This window comes from Hoplias malabaricus, chromosome 4, assembly GCF_029633855.1.
Source record: "Hoplias malabaricus isolate fHopMal1 chromosome 4, fHopMal1.hap1, whole genome shotgun sequence".
NCBI lineage: Eukaryota > Metazoa > Chordata > Actinopteri > Characiformes > Erythrinidae > Hoplias > Hoplias malabaricus.
Window position 1 is genome coordinate 67883991 of NC_089803.1, and position 27500 is coordinate 67911490.

A 27500-nucleotide genomic window follows, 5' to 3' on the forward strand; every position below is an offset into this window, starting at 1 on the left:
CGTGTCGGGGCATTACACAAGCTGTGAAGAAGAGATACAGTAAAAAAAAAGATCTGACTTTCAGTTTAATGTATTTAGCAATAACTGTGCAATAATACATTTTATTAACACATTTAAATTAAAGTTCAGACCGGTTCCTAACTAAAAAGACACACTTATTGTTAAGATATAAGAGGTTTATTGAAATTCCTCTGTGACAGCTCACGGTTTTCTAAAGTGCAAAGGACCTTCTCATGGTTAATGTAAACGATTACACGATTTCATCCAGAACTTTCAAGAGCTTCTTCATGTTCAAACATCTCATTTATTAAATGTGTTCCTCTATAGAGGCTCTACATTTCTTAAAGGAAACTAAAATTGCTAAGTGCTCCTTCCAAAGCATTCAGACACCTTTCCAGAAGAGTTCTGGTTCTTTGTGGCAGATAAATCAGTGAGTTTAGATCCCTCTCTTTAAGTTCTGCTTGTAACAAGCACAAGTCAGCACTTCTGTGGGGTCAAACCAATATCAGGGTTCAGTGAAGGTTGATTAAAGAGCTTGAACTATGCAACGGTCGCTATTGTATCCATTCTTTAGAAATTGTCTTGTCCCTTTTCATTTGTTTAATTGCTAGTCTTCTAGACTGGTGAAAGAGCTACACTCACAAAGCAAGCAGTGCACTAAATCAGCAGAGTGGCATGACCCTAGATCACACACATAGACACACATAGGGACACACAAACACAGATATGCACACACACGTTGTGGGGACAATACATTGTCTTCCATTCATTTCATGGAGACTTACGCTAACCTTAAACTTTACAACATTAAGTTTGTTTACATGCATTGTGGGGACATTCATTTTGTGGAGAATCACAATCCAAACCTAACTGCTCTCTATAAAAAGTCCCTAAATATTAGAATGATAGTTTGTATAAATATTCTTTGGACCCACAACCAGGCGCACGCACACACACACACACACACACACACACACACACACACACACACACACACACACATGACCTGGGGGACCCTTAGCCCCAGTGTGCAGTAGAAGCAGTAAGGGCCCATAAAAGCCCAGGATAAAGATAGTCTGTGTGTGGGAATCTCTGACATATGGGCTATAACCCAGAGTCAAACCCAAAAGCCTCATCACTCTAATGGACTTCAGGCCAACACACTGACCGCCCAGCCTGGACTGGGTCAGTCGGGTCACGCATACAGATACAGGCAAATACATGAACAGATAAACGTTTGTATCTATTGCTGTGTGGTATAATGATATGTGAACTAATATGTATGTGCTGGTAAGCCCTAGGCAAAAAGCTTGCCTAAGGTTTATTTATGTCTTTCACATACACACAGATACATGCACACACTTGCACTCATCCTTATTTATGGAGGGTCAGTGACACCTCTTCCCAATGTGTGTCCTAGGATACTCACTCTAGCGTGGCTATTTTCTGGGCCAGGCTGGCCACCACAGCAAAGAGTCTCAGATCTGTCAGACCCTGCGTCACTCTGAAATCGACCAGCTCCAGAATCTGAAAGAGATAATCAAATAATGTCTTAAATTATAAAGCAGGTAGTTCCCGGTTTAAAATCTGTCTGGTCTCCTTTTAAATGGATACATAGATTATCAGAAAACAAACATTAATTACTAAACAGCTGATCACATCAGTGCCTCTACATCATTTTAAAAATTAAAATCAGTGCTTTTTAATGTAAGGAAAAGCAAAACAGTAATTTTCACAAAGCAATTCACAAATTAAATAAACATAATTTTTTGTTGGTTTTATTGAAAATGGTCTAAAAGCTGCACATTAAAGGTGTGATCTTCCTGGCTTCACTGTAGATCATGATTCACAAGGCTACAGGACATATACACAAGCATATTAAAAGACTTATGCCAACAAATGTTGTTTGTCATGAAGGCTATTTTCCAATTCAGGGTCGCGGTGGGTCTGGAGCCTACCTGGAATCACTGGGCACAAAGCAGAAACACACCCTGAAACACATCACTGGGCGACACACACTCACACCTATGGACACTTTTAAGTCGCCAATCTACCTACCAACATGTGGGAGCGTGGGAGGAAACCGGAGCATCCGGAGGAAACCCACGCGGACACAGGGAGCACACACCACAGTCCTCACAGTCAGTCACCCGGAGGAAACCCACGCAGACACAAGAAGAACACACCAAACTCCTCACAGAGAGCCACCCGAAGGAAACCCACACAGACACAGAGAGAACACACCACACTCCTCACAGACAATCACCCGGAGGAAACCCACGCAGACACAGGGAGAACACACCAATTCACAGAGAGTCACCCGGAGCGGGACTCAAACCCACAACCTCTAGGTCCCTTGAGCTGTTTGACTGCGAAAATGTGTGTACTGAATTCAACAGAATGGGATGGACACTGAATTGAAAACACTGAATATAGCTTTTCTTAATTCAGTGGAATATTAGGTTTCATTTATTAATAAAGAGTGAAACGTAGGTTTCCTCCGGGTGCTCCGCTTTCCTCCCACAGTCCAAAACACACACATTGGTAGGTGGATTGGCGACTCAAAAGTGTCCGTTGTTGAGAGTGAATGTGTGAGTGTGTGTCACCCTGTGAAGAACTGGCGCCCCCTCCAGGTAGGCTCTGGACCCACCGTGACCCTGAGCCGGATAAGCACTTACAGACAACGAAAGAATGAATTTATTAAAAATCTGTCATTTCTCATCAATCAGCCACATGAGCTAAACTTTAATAACTCAGTAATAAAAAGTGAATTCAATGTAAGCAAACTGTGGTTCGTTTCTAAAAGAGGCTGTAGGTGTGTGGGCAGATCTGTAGTGACCCTGTACACATAGATTTCTTCCTCTTCGGTGAGCAGTTCTGGAGGGATGATCTCTTTAAGCGCCAGCAGGACTTGGAAACAGGAGAGATAGCCATCACCATCACTGTCAACCTGCAGATACATTCCCTTTATTTAGAGATTATAGAGTAATGCTACTGTTCAGATCAATGCACTGTAACATTTCACATCAGCTGAAATTGTATCTGTTTTACATACCGCTTCAAAAGCACTCTTGTATGTCGTGACCTTCTCTGGACTGATAATACAGTATTTTGCAAGAAAATCAACTGCAGAAAAACATTCAGAGAAAGACAGAGTATTATTGTCAGAAAAAGGGTTTGTCTATTTGGACAATCACCCACGCCATTCACAAAAACTGCTTCAACACTTATGAGAAAAGATGCCCAGTTTATATCAAACACAAGCCTGGAGACAGTATTCATCAGTAGAGGGGTATGTAATAGTTAGGTAACAGTTACCTATACAATGACAAAGTGGAGTTTAGGTGAATGGCTTCTCTAATAACTGTCCTGATGTGTGAGTGAATGAGTGTGTATGTGAATGTATGCCTGTGAATGTGTGTGTGCCCAGATATGGATTGGCACTCTGTCCTGGGTGAAACCCTAATGCCCGACGCTTCAGGTGGAGGGTCATTCCCAGTCGAGAGTACACTGTGCCCGTTTGGCGCTTCTCGCCAGTGTGTGTGTGCATGTGTTTGTGTGTGTGTGTGTGTGTGTGTGTGTGTGTGTGTGTGGATTGAGTGTTGAAACCTAGAACAAAACATAAGGCACATTCCAATACTATACTTACTATAAACTATTGAAGTTTTTAAGGGATTGGTGAGTGGTGATTGTTATAAATATAATATTTTAACTAAAATTAATATGAAAATGTTATTAAAATGAATGTGAATTAGTTACAGAACTTGTGACTCATTTTTCCAAGCCTATTTTTAAGTCCCTAAAGCACATAAAAAAAATAAATAATCTGAAACTCTATTTAGGGCGGCACAGTGGCGCAGCAGGTAGTGTCACAGTCACACAGCTCCAGGGACCTTTGAGGAGTGTGGTATGTTCTCCCTGTGTCTGTGTGGGTTTCCTCCGGGTGACTGTCTGTGAGGAGTGTGGTGTGTTCTCCCTGTGTCCACGTGGGTTTCCTCCGGGTGCTCCGGTTTCCTCCAACTTTCCAAAAACACACGTTGGTAGGTGGATTGGAGACTCAAAAGTGTCCGTAGGTATGAGTGTGTGAGTGAATGTGTGAGTGTGTGTGTTGCCCTGTGAAGGACTGGGTGTATACCCGCCTTGGGTTCAATGATTCCGGGTAGGCTCCGGACCCACCGTGACCCTGAACTGGATAAGTGCTTACAGACAATAAATGAATGAACTCTATTTACTCTCAGGCCACTGTTTTCATCCACTAACTGTTTTAGTATTTTAGTACATTTTGGAATTATCCCAATATAAGTTCTGAGCTATTGTAAGAACTACAGTTTGTAACCAAACAAATTCCCTCTATGCAATAGGACAATGAGATGCAGCAAGTCCATTACGAGGTGTGCAGTCAGTCATGCTCTCTCAGATCTTCTGGCATTTTATTATGGCATTTCTTGTATTTTGTCTGTGTCACTCAGACAGAAACGTACAGAATGATATGTGCAATAGAAGAAGAAACCACAGCAAAACAGTGACATGGGCAGCGTTGTGGGTGCAATGAATCACAAAGGGCTTTTACTTAGAAACTCAAAAATTAGGGCTGTTTTATCTCCATGGACTGGTGCTTAAAGTACTGGTCAAGACTAATGTTACACAAGTACACAGATGGCAGTCATGAATAGTTTAGTGACAGAGTTGAAGAAAGGAGAGAAGTTGAGTGAAGAGAAAGGAGAGGAAGGCAGAGCAAAAGAGAATGAGAGGAGAGGAGAGAAAAGGGAAAGGAAAGGGGAACTTAAGAGAGGACCTGGTTTAAGCTGCTGCCACTCCAATTGAGGAGATGAGAGAGACAGAGTGTGTGAGGGACAGAAGAGAGAGAGAGAGAGAAAGAGGGAGAGAGAGAATCCACTGAATAATGAGTCCATTCATCAGGGGAGACAGAAGAATAGGGTGGACAGAGTTGCTATCAGTGTGGATTTAAAGCCTCGGGTCCACAGGGCTGCTCCCTGTTCACAGGGGGCCGCTTCAATCTTCCATTTATCTGCTTACTCTTAATCAAACTGGGGCCTTCCTTAGCTTCCCCCTTTCACATGCAAAGCGTTACATTCGCATCTAGTCAACTTGACTTGTTAAAGCTTGATTGATCAAAAACTACTCGGCATGGAGACGCGCATCTGTTTGCAAATAGCTGTGACGGATTCTGAGCTCTGGACCAAGCGTCGTGCGGCCTGTCCCAGAGCAGAGGCTGGATTTAGCTTGAAATGTATTCTGGCAGGCACACACACACACACACACAAAGTGAGGTGAAGAAAGGCAGGGATGTATTCGGATCATTGCACTGATCCGTATTGGGATTCAGCTGGGAGAATGGGAAATGGAGACTACTCTCCATTTTCTTTTCCCTCTCTCATCCTTTCTCTTTATCAGCCCACAACAGTCTGCCCCTGATCCTCTAACAGTGTCTGGACACTGCTGCCCTCAGGCCTTCAACTGAAGCCTGCATCTGGATGATATTCCTCAGGTGCCAGTGAGCGCTGTGCCACGGTCAGAGCAATCTGAGGACGTGTTTCTTGTTGTCCTTCATGTCTCAGTATCTTACGGTAAAAGAACAAATCAAATCGATGCTTTATCACTAAGCGAAAGCTTAAAGGTTGACTCATCACCATATGTTTGGATTTGTCTCTGATCATCATTGTACGTTTCGCGTCCGTACATTGGACACAGTGCAGAAGAAAAGTGATTCTGCTTTGTATTTTTGTTGTGGTCTGTAGAGCTTACCCTTTTCATAATAAGCTTGTCTCTTGTCTCACTCATGGCCTGCCACCAGTGTGTGTGTGTGTGTGTGTGCGTGTGTGTGTGTGTGTGGGTGAGTGCGTGTGTTGGGGAGCTTTCTGTCAGGGAATCATGAGAACAAAAGGTGCAGTGGAGTGAGAGATTGAGGGAGGAAGCACAGGCGGGTTGGGGGGCACAAAGGCGTAAGCCTAAATCCTCCTGCCTGATAGCCTTATCTGATTCCACTCCAGCGGCTGACGGCTTTTTTTTTTTCCCCCCATCCAGGGCTTCTCAGCGCACAGGTTGGGCCCTTTGGTGTGAAGCCTAGCAGAAAATGTTAATCAGGAGTAGAACTACAAGGAGAAAAGAGAGAGAGAGAGAGAGAGAGAGACCGCCTTACACTGGGTGTAAAGTGTGAATGTAACTGAGAAAGAAAGAAAAGAGATGATGATAATCATATGAGTGACAGGAGGTGCACCCACTCACCTCCAATTCTTTTTCCCCCCGTCTCCCAGAGCCACTGCTCATCTGTGGGCAACAGGGCCATCTACCTAAACCCTCAAATAGTGATGTCTAAAATTGCAGTACATCTCACTGCATCCCATTAAAAACGCTTACCATTAGCAGATCTCCACTGATCCCTACAGAGGCCCAACGGCAGCCTCACTCTCCCCTTTCTTTCGATTTATTATGAATAATGTATGCTCTTCTAACCACTTCTAAATCCAGCTCTCGCATTCACAAAACCTTTCTTTTGCAGCTGGGAGAGAACACATTGTGATGGATTGTTAGTTGAGGTAAAAACCCTGATGGACCCATTCATTTACAACAGACATTTTGGGTTATCTCACTTACTTCTATAGATTTCTCATGGTATCTAACTGCCCATCCAAAAAAAGGCATCGTGTATTCATGAATATATGTGCACACACACACACTGCACCCTCAAAAACACAACAACAATCCCTCACACACAGAGCACTCATTGTGTTTTTGGGGGCATTTTGCATTGTTTGTTGTCCACACTTAATCTCATAGCTTTGTTTGTGCTCATCATCATATATAAAAATCTCCCTCCAATGCACCATTAACAAGGACACATTCAGTGGTGTGTACACTCTGACCCCTTTTCTCTGATAGAAGAACGTTGCTCTCTTTCCATCTCCCAGTTTTGTTGTTGTTTTTGTTGTTGTTGTGCATTAATCAAAACGCTGGGTTTATCACAATAACCACTCTGAATAACTTAAGTACTGACCCTACCATAAGCACTGGAGCACCCAAACACCCTGTACTGCAGATTATATACTACATGCACATACAACTATTTATAATTACAGCTATTTTCTATAATAGTATTGTATAGTGAGGGTTTAGGTTTTAATGGGTTAAGATCAAATCAAAGTTAATGCTTGTGCTGGGTGTGCCACAATTCTGTAGTTATTTTAGCGCTTTGATATGACGTCTTATAATAGGTTGGGGTGGATGTGTATGTCCCACTTGTAGCTTGTGACTGGATTGGAATAAACAGGCCTAAGGGTTAAGCTTCAATCCCTTTCCTCTATAGGTTAAGTCTGGTATTATTTCAAAAGAGAAAGAAGACTTACTCTGGGTTTTGAATTAGTGAGTGTGGAAATATGAGAAATTGTAAGAATTACTAGCGCCCTTAAAAACAGACCTGGTGCTGAGGTATTATCAGGCGAATGAGAACAAACAAATAAATACAGTGGAGTTTGAGTTCCTAACTTGTGTTTATTGATAGTCAGAAAACATGTTATTTCTTACTAATTCGAGGAATAAGGTTTAAAAGACCGTTGGCCCCTCCCCCAAACGGTGTTGGGAAACTCTAATAGGTGTCTTGCCTGTGACGTAGATGGTGGACAACAACTCTAGAAGCTGCACTTAATTTAATGCAAAATGACGAAAAGGTGTGTTGTTTTTGTCTGCAATCATTCAATGTACAGTGGGACATCTGTGAACAAATATCCAGAAAATGGACTAAATTTGTCCACTTTAAACGGGCAATTTGGAAAGAACCATCCGCTCACTCCGTTATCTGTAGCTCATTTCACTGGCGCTTTTCCAACAATATGGGCATGTAAGGACACCAACGAAAGGTGTTCAAGAGCCTCTGTAACATGGAGGTAAACAGGGTAAGGACACTCACTTTGCCTGTTTTAGTTGGTGTTAGTTAACGTTAGCTTGACTCGCTAAACTCGGTGGCTCAGATTATACTCGGCTACGTAGCTGCATTACGGAGGTTTATAGTGTCGGATGAATTCGAGTTCGACTTCGATCACATTTACAAGAATAACGGTACCTCTACATTTGAGTTTAGCTCATTGCTAGGCTATTGTCATGAATAATGTTGGTTATTTAGCTAGATACTGTCATAACAGTCAGTCATAACGGTGTTTTACCACGGCGTTGTTCAGCTGTTGTCCACCAGTGACGTCACGGTCGCGTTCAAGAATTTCCGTAGCGAGCTCGGGTTTTTCCGTCAATTTAATAAAATTGTCAGTTTTAAAGCAAATTAAGCTGCTATTTTCATTTTAATTCATAATTATATCTGTCAGTAACTACAATAATGTGAAATATTCATGGAGGTCCATTAAGTGGTGCTTAGCCTTTAAGTTTAACAACAAATATCTATTTCAAGTTACTCATCAGTGAATTTGATGGGTTGTGTCTTCAGTATCGTCAGCAACTCCTTACGGTTTTGACGTCACTGTCCAGATTTAAAAATATTTGTTAGGAAAAAAATCTTTTAATGGAAATTTTAATTTTCCATTGATCTTTGATATAGTCATTAAGCTAAGACTTGCTCAGTGACCAAATCCAACTTCTATTGTTTAGCACTGACTATACAATGCTAATGGTGCTAAAATTACTATAATAATAATAATAATAATAATAATAATAGCAAGTTACACTTATATAGCGCCTTTCATACACCCAAGGACGCTTTACAATTTTTTATAAAAAATAATAAAAAGTTATTTTTGTATATCTTTAAAAAACATATAATTGTATGTCTTTAAAGAAATTATTATTATTATTAAAAAAGTGGTTACGTTTAATAAAAAAAATGGAGACCCATAATGGAGGCTCCTGAGTTTTTGCAAGTGTGACCATCCAACTTAAAAGAACTGTGACAGATTCTCCAAGACGCTCAGTAAAACTACCATCTAATTTCTTTATAAATCTGTGTAAACTGTACCTAGGAGTAAAAAAAGCAAATGGACGTCACATATAATACTGACTTTCTTTCATTTATTAATGTTTACTGCACATTGTTGTCTTTTTCTTTGAAATAATAAAGAATTAATTCCATTGTTCCATTCCAACATTTTTTGCATGTGCTTAAAACATATCCATACATACAGGGATTGGGCAATGAAAGTGAAACACCTAGTTTTAGACCACAATAATTTATTAGAATGGTGTAGGGCCTCCTTTTGCGGCCGATACAGCGTCAGTTCGTCTTGGGAATGACATATACAAGTCCTGCACAGTGGTCAGAGGGATTTGAAGCCATTCTTCTTGCAGGATAGTGGCCAGGTCTCTACGTGATGCTGGTGGAGGAAAACGTTTCCTGACTCGCTCCTCCAAAACACCCCAAAGTGGCTCAATAATATTTAGATCTGGTGACTGTGCAGGCCCTGGGAGATGTTCAACTTCACTTTCATGTTCATCAAACCAATCTTTCACCAGTCTTGCTGTGTGTATTGGTGCATTGTCGTCCTGATACACGGCACCGCCTTCAGGACACACTGTTTGAACCATTGGATACACAAGGTCTTACTGGTGCAATGTGCAGTTAATGAAGATTGGCCACCAGGCTGCTCCAATTTAGCCCTGAAACCTCCCACACTACAATGACAGGTGTTTCACTTTCACTGTCTAACCCCTGTATATATCTCATAGCTAGAAGACACCCATGTTTTTTTTTTTTTTCTGTAAACACATCCCCTACAATTCAAACTGCTTTGTAAGACTTCATTAAGGTCTCTCTTGACATACTTCCTCTAAACTATGAAACAAAAAATACAAAAGGGTAATTTGTGGCTTTAGGTTTTGATCAGAAATGTTAGCCCTGTAGCTCTAAGGTAAATATTACAAGCAGTATTTTGACACCAAATATTTCTTGGCTGTTGGACTACATTTAGAGCAAGTAGAAAACAGTGGCTGCACTCCAGCTGTGTACTACACACTCACTGTAATATACTCTGTATTAACCTTAAAATTGTGAGTTCCTCACGTACAATAAAAGATGTTTCTTACAAAAATATGAACTGTTGCTATGACAACACACATCAACAAAAGCTGCAGCTGTAATGCTTCCTACTATTACTTTCAAAGACTAAAACACTGATATCTCCCTACACACTGAAGGAATGCATTATATATCAAATAAAAATATATATTCCGCTTCGTGTCGCCCTGTTTTGAGTGTAGTCGTTTTAGATTTATCATCTCTGGAGTGCACTATATAGGGAGTAAGGCACTAGGGGGATTTTGCTAACCCTGAGTGAACTGTGTAGTTGGATAGTGGATACGTAGCTCCTCCCCTTCACTTTCCCTGAAAAGGAGAGTGAAAACAAACAAAGACACACGCAGGCAGCACACACACCTCCTGCTGGCTGCATGCCCCCCCCCCACACACACACACACACACACACAGACATGGGCCACAATCCCTCACAAACCGCTACACTCCGATCCCCACTGATAACTCCACAAAAGGGCAAATCATCTGTTCGAACTGATCTCCTGTGATAACCTCACAAAGCCCAAATCATCTGCTATTATTGCCATGGCTCCCCTTGACATTGTGCCATTAATAAGGCCATTGAGGAGAGGCCTGCTCTGTTTGGATGCTGTATAATGGAGTCTTTGACAGATTCTCTTGGCTCTCTTCGCCTGGGCACTTTGAATACAGCGTGCATATTCCATGCCTGACGCTCATCAATAGCCAGTCTTGTTTGTTTGCCCAGTCATTCTGATCTGATGGTAAATACACTCTGCCATTCCATTCCCCCAAATCTCTACAAACAGATCTTACATAAAAGCACTGTATCCTAATACACACAGACACACACACACACACACACACTAACACACACTAACACACACTAACACACACTAACACACACTAACACACACACATACCCGTAAGTGACTGGTCGGTACCCTTTCAGAATAGCAAAGTTTTCAAGCTACCATTCATTAGTGTGACAACAGACCAAGCAGGAGAGCCACGTAGTATCCGCCCACAGAGCGCTGACACACAACACACACACACACACACACACACACACAGACAGACACACACACACACAGACACACAGACACACACACACACACACAGACACACACACACACACACACACACACACACACACACGTTTTGTACAGCATCAGGATGGGCTCTAGGACTCTACCATATAAAATACCTGGGATTTTTGTTTTATGTTAAAATGACAATAAAAAAATATATATTTTAAGATATGAGTAGGTGTAAAGAACAAGAAATAGTCTGTAAAAGTATCTGTACTCCTGCTAATTACATTGTTAAAATAAAAGCAAATAAATTAACATCTTAAGCTTGCTTCTGAATCATTGCTAGAATCAAGGTGAACTCAGAGTCGCTGCTAGGAAATCTTAATGCTGGTCATAGGATCCAAGTATGAATACGTTTGCTTAAATGTGGGTGAGTGTGTGTTATTTATGAGAAGATGTAGGTTGGCTATGTGCTGTTTAGTAGCTTTTGGACTGGCCAAGAAGATGTTCCACTTGTGTGACATTAAAGTTAATCTTGATCTTAAATGAAGGTTGATTTCTGCAGTGCTAACACTTTTGCTGCATCTGAAAAGGCCCCTTATGCCCTACACAGTGCCAACAGTGTACAGTGAATTAATTAATTCATTCATTCATTGTCTGTAAGCGCTTATCCAGTTCAGGGTCGCGGTGGGTCCAGAGCCTACCTGGAATCATTGAGCACAAGTTGGGAATACCTGGAGGAAACCCACATGGACACAGGGAGAACACACCACACTCCTCACAGACAGTCACCCGGAGGAAACCCACGCGGACACAGGGAGAACACACCACACTCCTCACAGACAGTCCCCCGGAGCGGGATCAAAACTCACAACCTCCAGGTCCCTGGAGCTGTGTGACCACCGTGCCGCCCTATATGCAAACGTTATCTACATAATTAACAAAAAAGAAGCAGCTATAATAAAAATGTTAAGCATTAATCCTGCTATTGGGGGTTACTTTGTATTATTTCAGCTGTATTTACAAAGCCAAGCATTTTAGGGTCCTGTAAATGTACAAAAATCAACACACCAAAGTCACAGTGTGTGTCTTTTTAAGTGTGTGTAGAGGCGGGGCAGTCTCCAGACCTCCAGGTGTTCCCCATCAACACCGACATTCATCAGAGACCTGTGGTCTTTCTGAGTCATCGCAGGAAGCACAGGTACACACTCTCACTAAGAGAGCATTATCATGTTATACTATACCTGACACCATCACACACACACTCTTTAGGAGACATTATGTAAAATTCATTTTGTAGTTTGTAGACTTACAAAACTAAAAACGAGTTCAAATTCAAAGGTTTAACTACTTTTTTGCTCCGTACACAAGACAATTCCCCACAATCTGAGTGTGTAAAAGATTGTGGACCCCACCTAATAATATATATCTGGTGCACACACATCCACACAGTATTTTCCACGCCCATTAAGGCAATTGTAGACGTACAGCCAACAGAGCCACAGAAAAGGAGGACATTTGCTCAAGGAGAGAGGGAATGAGGTGAAAGCTGAACAAGGCAAAATGGTGAAAGGTGAAAAACCCTTGTTATTTTTGCATTGCATTTTTTTAATGCCCACTACTGAAAGAGTGGATGCCAATTAAGTCCAATTAGGGCCTTTCAGGGCCGAACGAGGAGCCATGCTCACAAGTGTTTAAAAGGCTTGACAAAAACAAATGCAGTTTTATACACAGAGGTGCATTTGTGCACACACTCCTGTACATGCAATTTTAGTGTTCGCATTACTTTAGGACCAGCTGGAGAAGGTGGCCTTGTACAAAAATGTTCTAAGTGGCAGTTCCTGATCAGACAACAAACATTCACTTTGTTCTTCCAGAGGGAAACTGAAATCAGCCCTCACTCAAAAAAGTGCAGAGCATGACACATCTCCGCGTTCACATAAAGGGAAAAACTCTAATCACTAACACACATACACAGACACACACACACACCAATACACAAAGAGTGCCACTCCTCTCCGTTGTGTGAGGGACAGCTGCATGCTTCCGCCTCTCTCGGTTGATTAGGGGCTGAAGAGAACCTGTCCAATCAGGCCTTTTCACTGTGGCCCTGCGTTCACACAAGAACTCTGCTGCCTCGCGACCTCTCGCAACCCGCCTCCGCCCCTTCACCTTGACCTTCACTAAACACCCCTGCCTTCACGGAACACTCTGTCCCTACGACCAATCGCCAAAAAGGGGCCACCACTAACCAATTAGACCCTCGAATGAAAAAAAAAAAGGAGGTAGGACGCCACTCCAAAGCATAGCTAATTAAAAAATCAAGTGCAAAGCTTGAGGCTCAAAGGTAAACAATGGTGGAGACGAAGAGCAGGCAGACTGACGTGTGGATGTGCGTTGTGTATACAGAGTTTCAAATTACGCTGGTGGTACCCAGGCGTGGGACAATAGGTGGCATGGTTTTCAGTTCTTGAATCTGAAGCCTAATTAGCATGGCCACAAAAATAAAGAGTGCATTTATTCAAGTTTGTTTTGTTGTAGTTCACTGTGATTTTAGTTTTTGTTTAGTCTTTTGAAGGCTGATACAAATATTTTAAGAACTGTATGAACTGCTTCCACTACTATGCACTAATTCTAAAGTAACTGACTGTTAACTGGCACCTGGTGCTTTCGTACAATAGAAGAGGTAGATGAATATAAAAGCTTTCTTGTTGTGATTTATTATTGTATACAATCATTTTCAGTACATTCTTCTGCCAAACAAGCTAAACTAACTCTCATTTACTTATTAAAGTTTGGCTGTTTTTATACATTATAATATTATAATAAACACAATGCTCAGCTGAAAACTGTATTACTGATGAAGTGGTGACTCTCCTACCACACTAAACGCAGCTTAAACTTTTCAGACAGGGACCTGGAGGTTGTGGGTTCAAGTTCCGCTCCGGGTGACTGTCTGTGAGGAGTGTGGTGTGTTCTCCCTGTGTCTGCGTGGGTTTCCTCCGGGTGACTGTCTGTGAGGAGTGTGGTGTGTTCTCCCTGTGTCTGCGTGGGTTTCCTCCGGGTGACTGTCTGTGAGGAGTGTGGTGTGTTCTCCCTGTGTCTGCGTGGGTTTCCTCCGGGTGACTGTCTGTGAGGAGTGTGGTGTGTTCTCCCTGTGTCTGCGTGGGTTTCCTCCGGGTGACTGTCTGTAAGGAGTGTGGTGTATTCTCCCTGTGTCTGCGTGGGTTTACTCCGGGTGACTGTCTGTGAGGAGTGTGGTGTGTTCTCCCTGTGTCTGCGTGGGTTTCCTCCGGGTGACTGTCTGTAAGGAGTGTGGTGTGTTCTCCCTGTGTCTGCGTGGGTTTCCTCCGGGTGACTGTCTGTAAGGAGTGTGGTGTGTTCTCCCTGTGTCTGCGTGGGTTTCCTCCGGGTGACTGTCTGTGAGGAGTGTGATGTGTTCTCCCTTTGTCTGCGTGGGTTTCCTCTGGGTGACTGTCTGTGAGGAGTGTGGTGTGTTCTCCCTGTGTCTGCGTGGGTTTCCTCTGGGTGACTGTCTGTGAGGAGTGTGGTGTGTTCTCTCTGTGTCTGTGTGGGTTTCCTCCGGGTGACTGTCTGTGAGAAGTGTGGTGTGTTCTCCCTGTGTTTGCGTGGGTTTCCTCCGGGTGACTGTCTGTGAGGAGTGTGGTGTGTTCTCCCTGTGTCTGCGTGGGTTTCCTCCGGGTGACTGTCTGTAAGGAGTGTGGTGTATTCTCCCTGTGTCTGCGTGGGTTTACTCCGGGTGACTGTCTGTGAGGAGTGTGGTGTGTTCTCCCTGTGTCTGCGTGGGTTTCCTCCGGGTGACTGTCTGTAAGGAGTGTGGTGTGTTCTCCCTGTGTCTGCGTGGGTTTCCTCCGGGTGACTGTCTGTAAGGAGTGTGGTGTGTTCTCCCTGTGTCTGCGTGGGTTTCCTCCGGGTGACTGTCTGTGAGGAGTGTGATGTGTTCTCCCTTTGTCTGCGTGGGTTTCCTCTGGGTGACTGTCTGTGAGGAGTGTGGTGTGTTCTCCCTGTGTCTGCTTGGGTTTCCTCCGGGTGACTGTCTGTGAGGAGTGTGGTGTGTTCTCCCTGTGTCTGCATGGGTTTCCTCTGGGTGACTGTCTGTGAGGAGTGTGGTGTGTTCTCTCTGTGTCTGTGTGGGTTTCCTCCGGGTGACTGTCTGTGAGACGTGTGGTGTGTTCTCCCTGTGTTTGCGTGGGTTTCCTCCGGGTGACTGTCTGTGAGGAGTGTGGTGTGTTCTCTCTGTGTCTGTGTGGGTTTCCTCTGGGTGACTGTCTGTGAGAAGTGTGGTGTGTTCTCACTGTGTCTGGTGGGTTTCCTCCGGATGACTGTCTGTGAGGAGTGTGGTGTGTTCTCACTATGTCTGTGTGGGTTTCCTCTGGGTGACTGTCTGTGAGAAGTGTGGTGTGTTCTCCCTGTGTCTGTGTGGGTTTCCTCCGGGTGACTTTCTGTGAGAAGTGTGGTGTGTTCTCCCTGTGTCCGCGTGGGTTTCCTCCAGGTGAATGTCTGTGAGAAGTGTGGTGTGTTCTCCCTGTGTCTGTGTGGGTTTCCGCCGGGTGACTGTCTGTGAGGAGTTGGTGTGTTCTCCCTGTGTCTGCGTGGGTTTCCTCCGGGTGACTGTCTGTAAGGAGTGTGGTGTGTTCTCTCTGTGTCTGTGTGGGTTTCCTCCGGGTGACTGTCTGTGAGGAGTGTGGTGTGTTCTCTCTGTGTCTGTGTGGGTTTCCTCTGGGTGACTGTCTGTGAGGAGTGTGGTGTGTTCTCCCTGTGTCTGCGTGGGTTTCCTCCAGGTTCCTCACACCGTCCAAAAACACACGCTGGTAGGTGGACTGGCGACTCACATGTGTCCATAGGTGTGAGTGTGTCACACTGTGAAGGATTGGTGCCCCCTCCAGGGTGTATTCCCGCCTTGCGCCCAATGATTCCGTGTAGGTTCCGGACCCACCGCGACCCTGAGCTACATAAGCGCTTACAGAAAATAAATTCATTCTCTGCTGAAAGGTGTTTTTCAGTATGAAGAGTACTGAATAGAGAGCCAGTAAGTCTTCATGCATTGTTAATATTATCAGGTGAATTTCAGATTAAGGTATACTCACAGTCCTCAAACCTGGAGCAACTGCTAGGCTTGCTGGGCTGAGCAGACTCATTTCCTTCCTGAAGCTTGGAATAAATCTGCAGTGCCTTGGATTTGCGCTCCTCTCCCTTCTCCCCTAGCTCTTTCCTCTGGCGTCTCCTCCTTCTCTCTTTCAGTTGATTCCGGCCTCGTTGGCCTATCCAAGGCCGTTCTCGCCTTGCTGGACAAGCCATCTTCTGAGAGGTGGTCTCACTGACTAGGAACACTGTGTCGTCTTTGGGAACTAACAAAGATAAAACATAATAATACATTACATACGAACAACACAAAATATAAAAAGTAACAGGCGACTTCTGACAGCTTTGGAGGTTATTACAATGAAAATAGTTAACATTAACAAATCTGATCAAACCTGTGTTGACGGGTTAGAGATTAGGGCAATGGATCACAACAAATATTTAATGACTAACTAATAAAAAATGTGGTACCACTTTAAAATAAGTCTACAATTATAAATGTTTATAAACAGTTTTTAAAAAGCTGTTTATTATATGGTAATTAATTCTTTGTAACAGAGATAGGAAGTGCCTGCGTGGGTTTCCTCCGGGTGACTGTCTGTAAGGAGTGTGGTGTGTTCTCGTTGTGTCTGCGTGGGTTTCCTCCGGGTGACTGTCTGTCAGGAGTGTGGTGTGTTCTCCCTGTGTCTGCGTGGGTTTCCTCCGGGTGACTGTCTGTAAGGAGTGTGGTGTGTTCTCCCTGTGTCTGCGTGGGTTTCCTCCGGGTGACTGTCTGTAAGGAGTGTGGTGTATTCTCCCTGTGTCTGCGTGGGTTTCCTCCGGGTGACTGTCTGTGAGGAGTGTGGTGTGTTCTCCCTGTGTCTGCATGGGTTTCCTCCGGGTGACTGTCTGTGAGGAGTGTGGTGTGTTCTCCCTGTGTCTGCGTGGGTTTCCTCCGGGTGACTGTCCTATTTTTTGTCTAATACCGAAAGCATCAGAGAACTTACTGAACATTTGAAGATAAAGAATAAGCTCAGACCTGAGAATGTGAATTTATTTTTTCTATATGTTACACAGCAGTGATGTACGTATCTGAAAAGCTCTGAGGTTTAACTGTAAAGAAGGAGGTTCACTATTTGGCAAACAACAGGTCACCATTGAATACACTACATTTGTTTAAACTTCCTCTGACTTCTGTCTCCCTCTGAATCAGTCCAATTTTTTTCACTTGTATTTTACCTCTGGGCCAATTTGCCCTGTTCCTGCAACAACCCCATTAACATTTTCCCAAAAGATGTATTAGCCTGGTCACTTGTGAGTGGCACACAATTATTGTTCCCTTAACACCTCTCTAAAAAGATTTCCTGCTTTCAAGACACAGCAAAAAAAAGATGTGAACCTGTGGAGGGGGCTTTCACTATTGTGTCTATAGTCTTTTTTAAAATTAGAGCACTGACTTTTGCTTTTATGCTGCGGCACAAAGGAGGCAAGACTCTATTGAGCAAGGCTGTTTATTACAAGCGGTCTATTGTAAACTAGTTTGTGTTGTAAATTTCAGTAAGAAAACTCATCCATTTATAGCATTGCAAATACAATAACTTTGTTTATTAAAGGTCTGTGTACCTTTAGTTAATTGGTTTTCCATTTCTAATCCTGCAGAAAAATGGAGAACCACCCATTTCCCTATTTTAAATGATATAAATATCATTGATTTAAGGAAAACAAACAGATTTTAGGCAGAACTAGACGTTTTCAATGCTAATAGTGCCATATGTTGAGACAGAGGAACTTATTCTGCTAGTAGATCAAAGATGAACATCGACCCATTTCATGATTGAATTAGAAATATGGTAAATGACGGGGCGACATATGCTGAGATTTCTGTGCACATTGAGAACATGGGTGTCCAGAGAGGGTGTTCTAAAGCTAATATAAGTTTGCGGAACCGCAGCAGAAAGGTGATGTTTATGTGACACGTAGCTGTATCTGTTATCTTCCTGTTAGGTCTGAAGAACCCAAATATCAATTTATAGCGAACTAAAATCAAAATAGGGTGGCACGGTGGCACAGCAGATAGTGTCGCAGTCACACAGCTCCAGGGACCTGGAGGTTGTGGGTTCGATTCCCGCTCTGGGTGACTGTCTGTGAGGAGTATGGGGTGTTCTCCCTGTGTCTGTATGGGTTTCTCCCACAGTCCAAAAACACACGTTGGTAGGTGGATTGGCGACTCAAAAGTGTCCGTAGGTGTGAGTGTGTGAGTGAATGTGTGAGTGTGTGTTGGCCTGTGAAGGACTGGCGCCTCCTCCAGGGTGTGTTCCTGCCTTGCGCCCAATGATTCCAGGTAGACTCTGGACCCACCGCGACCCTGAACTGGATAAGGGTTACAGATAATGAATGGATGGATGGATAACATCAAAATATATCAGATTCTAATATTCCCTGTATGTGTGCTTGATGCGTTGGATCAAAAGAAAACAAAAAATAAAATCTACATTCTCTGGTACTGTTAATTACACACAGAATATGGGAATGGATCGTTCTCTGTGTTATTCCAGGATTAGAAATGGGAAACCAATTAAAGAAAAGGTACACGGACCATTAAAGCTAAACATCTGTGTTATTTTCCACTAGTTTTGTTGGACACCCTCATGTTGCATGTGTACGTTACTCATGCTCAAACATTGTTCAACAAAAGAAACCATATCTAAATTTGTTATTTGTGTTTTATGTACAGCTTTAAGCTGAAATATCCAATAATACTCTCATGCCCATTTTATGTCATTCTTCAAACTGATGGCCCATTTCCTCAAATCAAAAAGCTTCAAAATGTTGTCATTTATCTATTTTTACTTCATCAGCCAGTGCAATGGACAAAGGCATGTTTCATTAACTGCCCTCTCTTTCATGACCAAGCTTTCGTCAACCATCCAGCTACCGTCCCCCGCTCTCAGCCTTGACGTAGCTTCTCCTTCAGCTTGTGAGCCGTGCTGTTTAACCTAATACATCACACTCTCTCCTGCCGGCTAGTGGGAAAATACACGCCATGCTTTGTGCTTTCATGATATAGCAAATGAGACATGACATTAATGATTAAGCACATCCTCAACATCTATAAACCTCTCCAGTCCTCTGTGATCCAGAAACATTACAGAGGGCCTGACAGTCATGTATGTTGCTCAAGACAAAGGCTCTGACGGGTGTTTTGGGCTCTTGCTAACGTTAAGCACAGTCCTCTGGCCTCACCCCAAAAGTAAAACAGTTACTAAAGCATTTACTACGTTTATTATAATTTATTATTTAATAGAAACCTGTGCTCACGCTGAAAAAACATTTTCTCTTCCCTGGTAAGATTGGAAAAAACATTGCTAGTTCAAAGGGAAATGGCTGATATATGGTTGTTGCAACAGCTAAAATATGAATTATTAACGTTTAATAATGAATATAGCAATACATTAAAAAGTTCAACACAGAATCATTGGGTCTTGCCCAAATAATTAGAATGAAATATATAATATTTGGAATTTTATTAAGGAACAAAATGCATGCATAAGCAAATAATGCTGTCTTCCAAATGACCAATGGGAACGTTAGCTCTATATTACTTCCCTTTGTAGTTAAATGTTTACACCAGGATTAAGAGCAAATCTCTTTCAGGTTTTTACCACTGAATCAGTGAAGATTAAATTCTGTGTTTGCAAATGTACAGACAAAGTAAGAACACCTGAGGAAAGCCTGTAGACAATGTACATTATTAAAATAGAAATGTATTAATTTTGTCAGGTAGACAGCTCAAATCCAACTAAAAATATTGTATTTATAAGTTTTGTGCACTTTTAAAAATGGCAAAAATCGAGTTTTGGAGTCTGTAACATTGTTATTATTGTAATTATTAAGATATTCATAAAGATATGATACTAATTAGCATGACTGAAATAGGAGCTTTAGATGAAGGCAGCTGTTTTCCAACCGTTGACCAAAGTTTTGCCAGCAGTTGTAGATAAATCTGTGACTCTTTTGAGAGAATAAATATTTCAGGCTTGGCCTCATTCAAACACTATATCCAGGCTTGTGTGTGAAATCTGGTTTCACAAGTCCAGCTGATTTCCCTCAGCCGGTCCTATCTCGCCCAGTAAAGGCTCCTGTTCTAACATAGCTTAATCCTCCAGTGCACAACACTGATTAGTGAATGGTCAAAGCTGGAAACAAGGCATGTGCCTGCTTAGAAACCATCTTAAACACACACACACCAGGTTACCATACCAACCGGACTGTCTGAAAGAAACAGATAGATGGATTTGGCTGAGAGTGGCAGAGTCAAATCCTTCATCTAACCCTCCTCTGAGATTGCAAGGCCACCAAGGACAGCCCTCCACCGCCACCCCCCTCCCACACCACCCCCCACACCCCACTGCCTGCACTCTTGTGTGGAATATCCAACAACCGGTCTACCAGAGTGGAGCAAGAAGGTCAGCCGTGTATCTCTTTTCTTTGTGTGTTTGAGAAAGGGATGAGCGCCAATCACACATTCAGGCCGGACAGTCCTGGTCCTGCCACCCAAATCCTCCTCCTCTCTTTTCAGCAGAAAGCAAAGAATAGAGGGAGTGGTGAAGGCAAAAGGAGAAAATCCCTCCTCAATTATTATTCATTGGTCCGATTGTCCTTCCTGGACGGCCGTTTCCCAACGCATCATCCTTTTCTGTCGGTGCTGACAAGTGCCAATCAAAGCGCCGGTATCCGGATTTTAGTGCTATCCAAACGATGAAGGATTCCGGGAGGAACAATAGGCCCTGAGCCCTTTAGCAACACTGTGTCTTTCTGAGACAATGACGGCACGGCCGCTGTGTCAGTGTGTGGTCCTGGATTGGGGTGAGGAGGGGATTGGGGCAAGACGACGGTGTATCGAACACGGCTAATCTCTGCTTCTCCATCTCTCTCATTCACGCCCCTAATCTGCTCTCACAGAGGCCCGGTGTCTTCCAGAACAATCTGGCCGGGTCAGTTCAGCTTAGCGTCCCTTTGTTGGTGCAAACCTACGGGTGACATCCACAGGCCTCAGTGACATATTTAGCTTCAGCTGAATGCTAAAGACAACAGGAAAAAGACTCTGCAGAATGGCAACAGTGGCGGACCCGTTGCGAGCAGGGATTAGAACACCTATGAATTTGGAATGAGGCTAAGGACAAAAGGCCGGACGTAAACAGAGATCCAGAAATGCTTGCAAACTGGAGTAGACATGACCTTTCTGACCACATGTGCAACATACACGGGATGTTTTTCCAAATAGTTTTCGGCTTTATAATTATAATATACGCACTGAATTTTATACCTTTGCACTTACAAAATGATTGTGATTTTATTAACCAAAAATAGGCATTGTTTATATTTACATGATGACCTCCTTTGAACCCTTTAGGAATAAATATGTTGTCACTGTGCCCTAAAGACAGGTGCCATTCAAAAATATATAATAATTCATCATAATATTTAATGTCCTTCACGTAATGTCATTCACAAAATGGTTCTAGGTATTACACTGTAAAAAATTGCTGTAAATTTACGTCAAGTCTGCTACAGTGTTTTATTGTAATATGCTGTAAATTTGAAATACAGTAGTGTTCCTGTAAAAATATAGTAAACGGCTGGGAACTCTGCTGCCAGTATTTTACTGTAAAATTTACAATAAATGTTTTACAGTGTAGGTACATTTCTGAAATTCTGAATACATGCTATTTTTTATTAGAGAGGCCATAAGCTGTTCCAAAACATCATCATTTGAGATTTAAAGTCTAACTTGGTTTTTATATTTATAAATTAACCCTTTTGCTGGCTCATGACCTTGTGTGTTAAGTGTAATTCTGGGTTACTCAATGGTTGGATAGATGAGGTCCTTCTCATGTTCTGACGTGAATATCCTGTTTATCAGTCAGCCGTCTTATTCATTTTTAAGTCTAGAAATATTAGTGACTTTTTTCTGGGCCTGATTATTGAGGACTGAATTAATGACACCTTATACATTTGAAGCGATCATGTCCCACACTAATAGAGCTGTTGTAACAGAGCACACAGATTGTGCAGTTTTGTGTGTGTGCTCCTTCCCACCAACAACATTCCCACCAGTGATAATCCACACACACCCTCCAGCTCCTCTCAGTAGGGGCCAGTAATCTCATGTCCAGCTTTTTGGACGCACTGGGGCCTCTTCAATGCCCAGTGGTTCCTGCTATGACCTCAAGCTGACCCCACACTGACCCTGTGAGTGACCACGTCTCTGGCCTCCGGGAGGGTCATTGTGCCAAAGCGTACACAATGTCACCAGGGTTACACGGGTGACATCTTTTTTTAAGGCAAAATGCCTCTGTTTGGGCTTCTTGTGATAAACACCTCCCTGATTTTAGCTTTCTTTTTGTTCTGGATTGTTTCTTCAGACAAAGAGTATCTGCCACATTTTTAACTGTTGTAGATACAGCTTGACTCATAAAAACAAGGTGTAGAAAAGGCTATTCTCCATTGAAACCTAATTGGAGGCGAGTGTTTCAGTGTACGGTACACAGACAAGTGGCACTAACCTACTGGCTCAGCGCTCGGTTGGAGAGGACTATCAGAGATGAGATCATTTCCTTCTGATTGCTCCCAGTCTAGAAGACAAAATATAGAAGACAAGTATCTTAAATAAGTGCATTTTTACTGGCAGCAGCAACATAAAAGACATACTACAGAACTGCTAAGAAAAGGCTGAATGTTCAAATGTCCCCGTGTCCTTGTGGCACGTGGTTAGCTAAGTGTAGCCAATACATTACAGATGCGCCAACCTGGGCATCTAATGGAGGTAGATGGTTGTCTAAGCTTGCATGGGACATTAAGCCCACAGAATGACTGATGCTTGCGATCCACTCTGCACTTCCCTTCATGGCCAGGTGAAACAAATGTCAAGCAGAGAAAGCTACGTCAGACACTTACACAGAGCACGAAATAAGAATGTACCAAAGAGAAGAGTTGGAGCTATAATCGTGGAACAAGAAAAGACAAACGATCCTGATAACCCCATTAACAGTTTGGCATGTCTCCAGTTTCAGATACACTTGGAGCTGCCTTATGTACACAATATGGCCACACAGGCAAAGATGGAGCTGGCAGTGGGCAGAAGCCTCTCGACAGGGATTATGAGGCTTAAGTGTACCGGAGGCAGACAGACATCAAACGCTGCCCTCACAGTAAGAAGACTTTAGCCAGAGGTGTGGAACTGGACAATCGAGCTATACACCAAATTTTAAAACTGTGCACTGATGAAATTAAATGAGAATCTCTGGAGCAGGTGAGGTCACTGTGCCTAATTCCAAGTGTGGGCTAGATGGGCATAACCCTGCACACCATTAGGCTGTTGAGAATGGAACTGTGTTCTCTGGGGTGATGCTTATTGGATGAGTTGGAGTGTCGTTTGCGATCCACAGTGCATCATCCAACAGTGATCTCACTAATGTGTCAGAGGTCTGAATGCAAACAAATCCTCACAGAAATCCAGAGAAAAAAAGCTGTTTCTGAAGCAAAGAAGTGACAAACCCACACCCTTCATTTCAGACCTTGGAACTGAACACTTGGTGAACTAATTCACCAAAAACTGAAAGAAACTTAGCAATTAAGACAGGCTTAAACAGAACCCGGCAGGGTGCCGTTCGCTAAGATCTTCTTTGTGTTGGTGCAGAGCAGGTAGCAGAACTTTCACTTATTATGAGGCCCCATTTGTACATGGGCCAGACGTAGATATGTAATGAGGCTTTTTCCAGAATTCTGTGGTTCTTAACACGAGCTACAGATGTTTTAAAAAGGTATGTGGACTCACGAGATTAGCCTTTTCCTGTGTGGTCTACTTGTGTTTGGGATTTGTAGTACAAACATCCCCTTGTTGGTCAGATACTGAATACTACAAAGACATACACTGAAGATACAAGATCCTGACTAATACAAAAAGGTCTGTACCCCTAAGAGGTATGAGCAGATCATTTAGAAACAACTTCTTAACCTGCATTGGTATGGTGTTGATTAAATGATGTTGGAATATCCTTTAAACAGCAGCTCATCTTGCAGCTGATTTTTAAAAATCGATTTTAAAGAAGCAATAGTTCATCAAAGTTAACACAATACTCTTTTACACCAAATACAGTCAATTGAATGAGATGTTTTGGTGTCTAGAATTTGCTTCGTATGTTTTACCTCGGAGCTACCATGCACCTAACAAGAAATGGAAGACTCTGCATAATTAATATATAGACACAATGCCAGCTGCTGCTACAGATTTTTGTTTGTAATGTCATATGTCTGTTATTATAGATAACTGTGTGCCATACAGGGTTAAAAACCACATAAGCCAGTCCGGTTACGTAACATAAGTAGGACTTTACTTAAAAACTCATCATGATTAGAGGCAAATGGGTCATAACTGAGGGATGCCCATAAAACTGTGCTCAATGATTGGTTATAGCTTTTCTACATTGGCTATAATGATAGTACATCAGCCTCCACACACAACAAACGCCTTTGCTGATTGACTACTACATTTGAGCAAAAGGAAAATCTGTTTAAATCTGCGAATTTGGGCTTTAATAAGTTAATCTGCGCACCTTTGTTCTCATAGGTGTCTTTCTCCTTCCAAACACAGCTGTCAGTGTCACCACTTGAGTTGAGAGACCAGGAAGATCTGGAAATGTCTTCAGAATAAGTGCGCTTTTGACACAAAACAAATACATTTAAAAAAACATATGTACGTACTCACTTATAAGGTATATACAAATAAACTCCAGGACTTAACACCAGTATAACACCAGAGGACAAGGCCAATGTTAGGTTTAAACTAAGGTTTAACATACAGGGGTTGGACAATGAAAGTGAAACACCTGGTTTTAGACCACAATAATTTATCAGTGTGGTGTAGGGCCTCCTTTTGCGGCCGATACAGCGTCAGTTCGTCTTGGGAATGACATATACAAGTCCTGCACAGTGGTCAGAGGGATGTTAAGCCGTTCTTCTTGCAGGATAGTGGCCAGGTCTCTACGTGATGCTGGTGGAGGAAAACGTTTCCTGACTCGCTCCTCCAAAACACCCCAAAGTGGCTCAATAATATTTAGATCTGGTGACTGTGCAGGCCATGGGAGATGTTCACCTTCACTTTCATGTTCATCAAACCAGTCTTTCACCAGTCTTGCTGTGTGTATTGGTGCGTTGTCGTCCTGATACACGGCACCGCCTTCAGGACACAATGTTTGAACCATTGGATGCACATGGTCTTACTGGTGCAATGTGCAGTTAATGAAGATTGTCCACCAGGCTGCTCCAATTTAGCCATGAAACCTCCCACACTACAATGACAGGTGTTTCAGTTTCATTGTCTAACCCCTGTAGATCACAAAACCTAACACTAATAATAATAATAAAAATCTTATTATTTCTCCAATTCATGAATTATGCTTAGACCCAGAATTCCTAATATGGGCAAGATACATATTAGACAACACGATGTAGCACAGCTTCAGTGGTCTCCAAAAATATAAAAATATACTGCACTTTGCCGAAGTCAGAGACCACACTTTTATCTGAACACATGTGCATGATCTGTTCCATAGTTCAGTACAATGTGAACCCTGCAGGATGCAGCAAGTGAATACTGCCTCTTGTTCCCTCGATAATCGCCCCCCCCAGGAAACTCTTTTGTGACTGAACACTCATGACAGAGGATTATAACACGTTCATTTTTCCTGCCAAATTCATTCCCACTTTCTTCATAAAAGAGGAAGATCAATAACCCTAATATCCTTGTGCACCTGCAGTAACTGTGCGGGTCCTACCACTTGCTGCTACCGTTTACCCCCAGAGTCTTGCCCTTTGACCCTTCCTTAATCCACACAACAGCACAACCTTAAAAGCAAAGAATTAGCTGCCTCTGTGTAAGGCAGAGAGTGGAAGTGACTGGAATTTCTGAAGGGCTAAAAGTCTGACTTCTCCCCTCTTGGAGACTCTCTAAAGCAAGCCTCACCCTCTTGCACCCCCCCCCAACTCACACCAACCACCCACCCAATGACTGATTAACCACACACACCTGCTGCAGGGCAGCACTCAGAAATCCCCATTCACTCCCAATCAGTTAGGATTGCATGGATGACAGCCATAAAGTTGTGTTTACTAATAGATTCCTCTCCTCTTTGTGTGTATGTGTATGTGGAGTTCTGTGCTGATGTTGGAAGACAGAGCGTTACCACTGGACTTCCAGTCTGACTGTCCACGTCGCCCAGTGGAACATGCCTCAGCGCCGCTCTGCTCTCAGTCCAGCTCAGTGGGGTGTAGATCTCTGCACACAGAGGACAGACACTTCAAGACAGTGGTTCACAACCCTGGTTCTGGAGTAAACTCGATGATGAACTGGTGTTCATTGCTTTTCTAACCCTGTATAAGTGCAGTGCTATAAATACTTATGAAAATCAGCACTTAATTCTCATCTCAATTTTTAAATGAAACGCATTATTATTGCAAAACACGGCAAATGGAGTAACTATTTTTAACTAGTTTTTAGTGGATATAGCTTTTTAGAGCGAGGGAAACTGCAATAAGTCAATTTCAAAACATTCAAACAATCAATTAAAACATTATAATGTAGTGTATGCCGTGTGGGTGTAAGACAAAAAAAAAAAAAGAGTGGCACGCGCCACACGAGTAACGCCATGTATTCACCGTGGCTGGAGTTCCATAATCCTTCTGTAAATACTGATAGAACAGCAGCTACACAAACCTGCAGCAGCACCTGTCGACTCGAAGCGTGCCAGGTGCACATATACATTGACACACACCAACGCAAACACACCTTAAGAGAAGTGGGCCTCAGGGCGCACTCCATGTTCCGCTGTGCGCGCATGTGTTTTTGTGTTTGTGCCAGACTTTAGAAACACATTAACACCATGACAAAACACCTCCAATCAAGATGGGAACAAGCTCCAAATCGGCCTCAGACCATGCCTTCTTTGTAGTTTTTTTATCTGAAGATTGCCGAGGATCACGACAAGCTGAACAATGCACAATGGGCACATGTCACAATCACGACTTGATTGGGGGTCGTGGCTCGGGCAGACGTGTGGCTGAACTGAGGTTTTAGTTAATAATAAACTCTGGGCCGCGTTTCATCTCGATTAATATGACTTTTCATAACTCTATAAAGGTTGTCTTTTCACGGAGGTGCAAATTTATGGCTTGCGTAAAGGGCCTGTTGCCGCGCGCCCCGGAGCAGATGAGAAGCACGCCGGCCGAGTTCAAAGCCTGCGACAGAGGGTCAGACGCACTCCCTCACACCCAGACGCACGCCGTAAAGACATTACTTTCAAGGACATCCCAACGACCGA

At 43.0% G+C, this 27500-nt stretch overlaps 1 protein-coding gene across 5 annotated transcripts in view; it reads right to left on the bottom strand.

Annotated features, from left to right (window-relative positions):
* LOC136695393 (uncharacterized) overlaps positions 1 to 27500 on the bottom strand; it is a 59536-nt gene that overhangs the window by 9854 nt on the left and 22182 nt on the right. For 4 of the 5 annotated variants that reach the window (XM_066669443.1, XM_066669442.1, XM_066669447.1 and 1 more), the window contains exons 6-12: positions 26367 to 26458; positions 24738 to 24840; positions 22689 to 22757; positions 16149 to 16409; positions 3056 to 3126; positions 2840 to 2950; positions 1430 to 1527 (exon numbers count right to left, since the gene is read on the bottom strand). In XM_066669443.1, the coding sequence (XP_066525540.1) occupies positions 1430 to 1527; positions 2840 to 2950; positions 3056 to 3126; positions 16149 to 16409; positions 22689 to 22757; positions 24738 to 24840; positions 26367 to 26458 (805 nt within the window). The remainder of the gene's footprint in view (positions 1 to 1429; positions 1528 to 2839; positions 2951 to 3055; positions 3127 to 16148; positions 16410 to 22688; positions 22758 to 24737; positions 24841 to 26366; positions 26459 to 27500) is intronic. The other variant, XM_066669445.1, reaches the window with a different exon arrangement.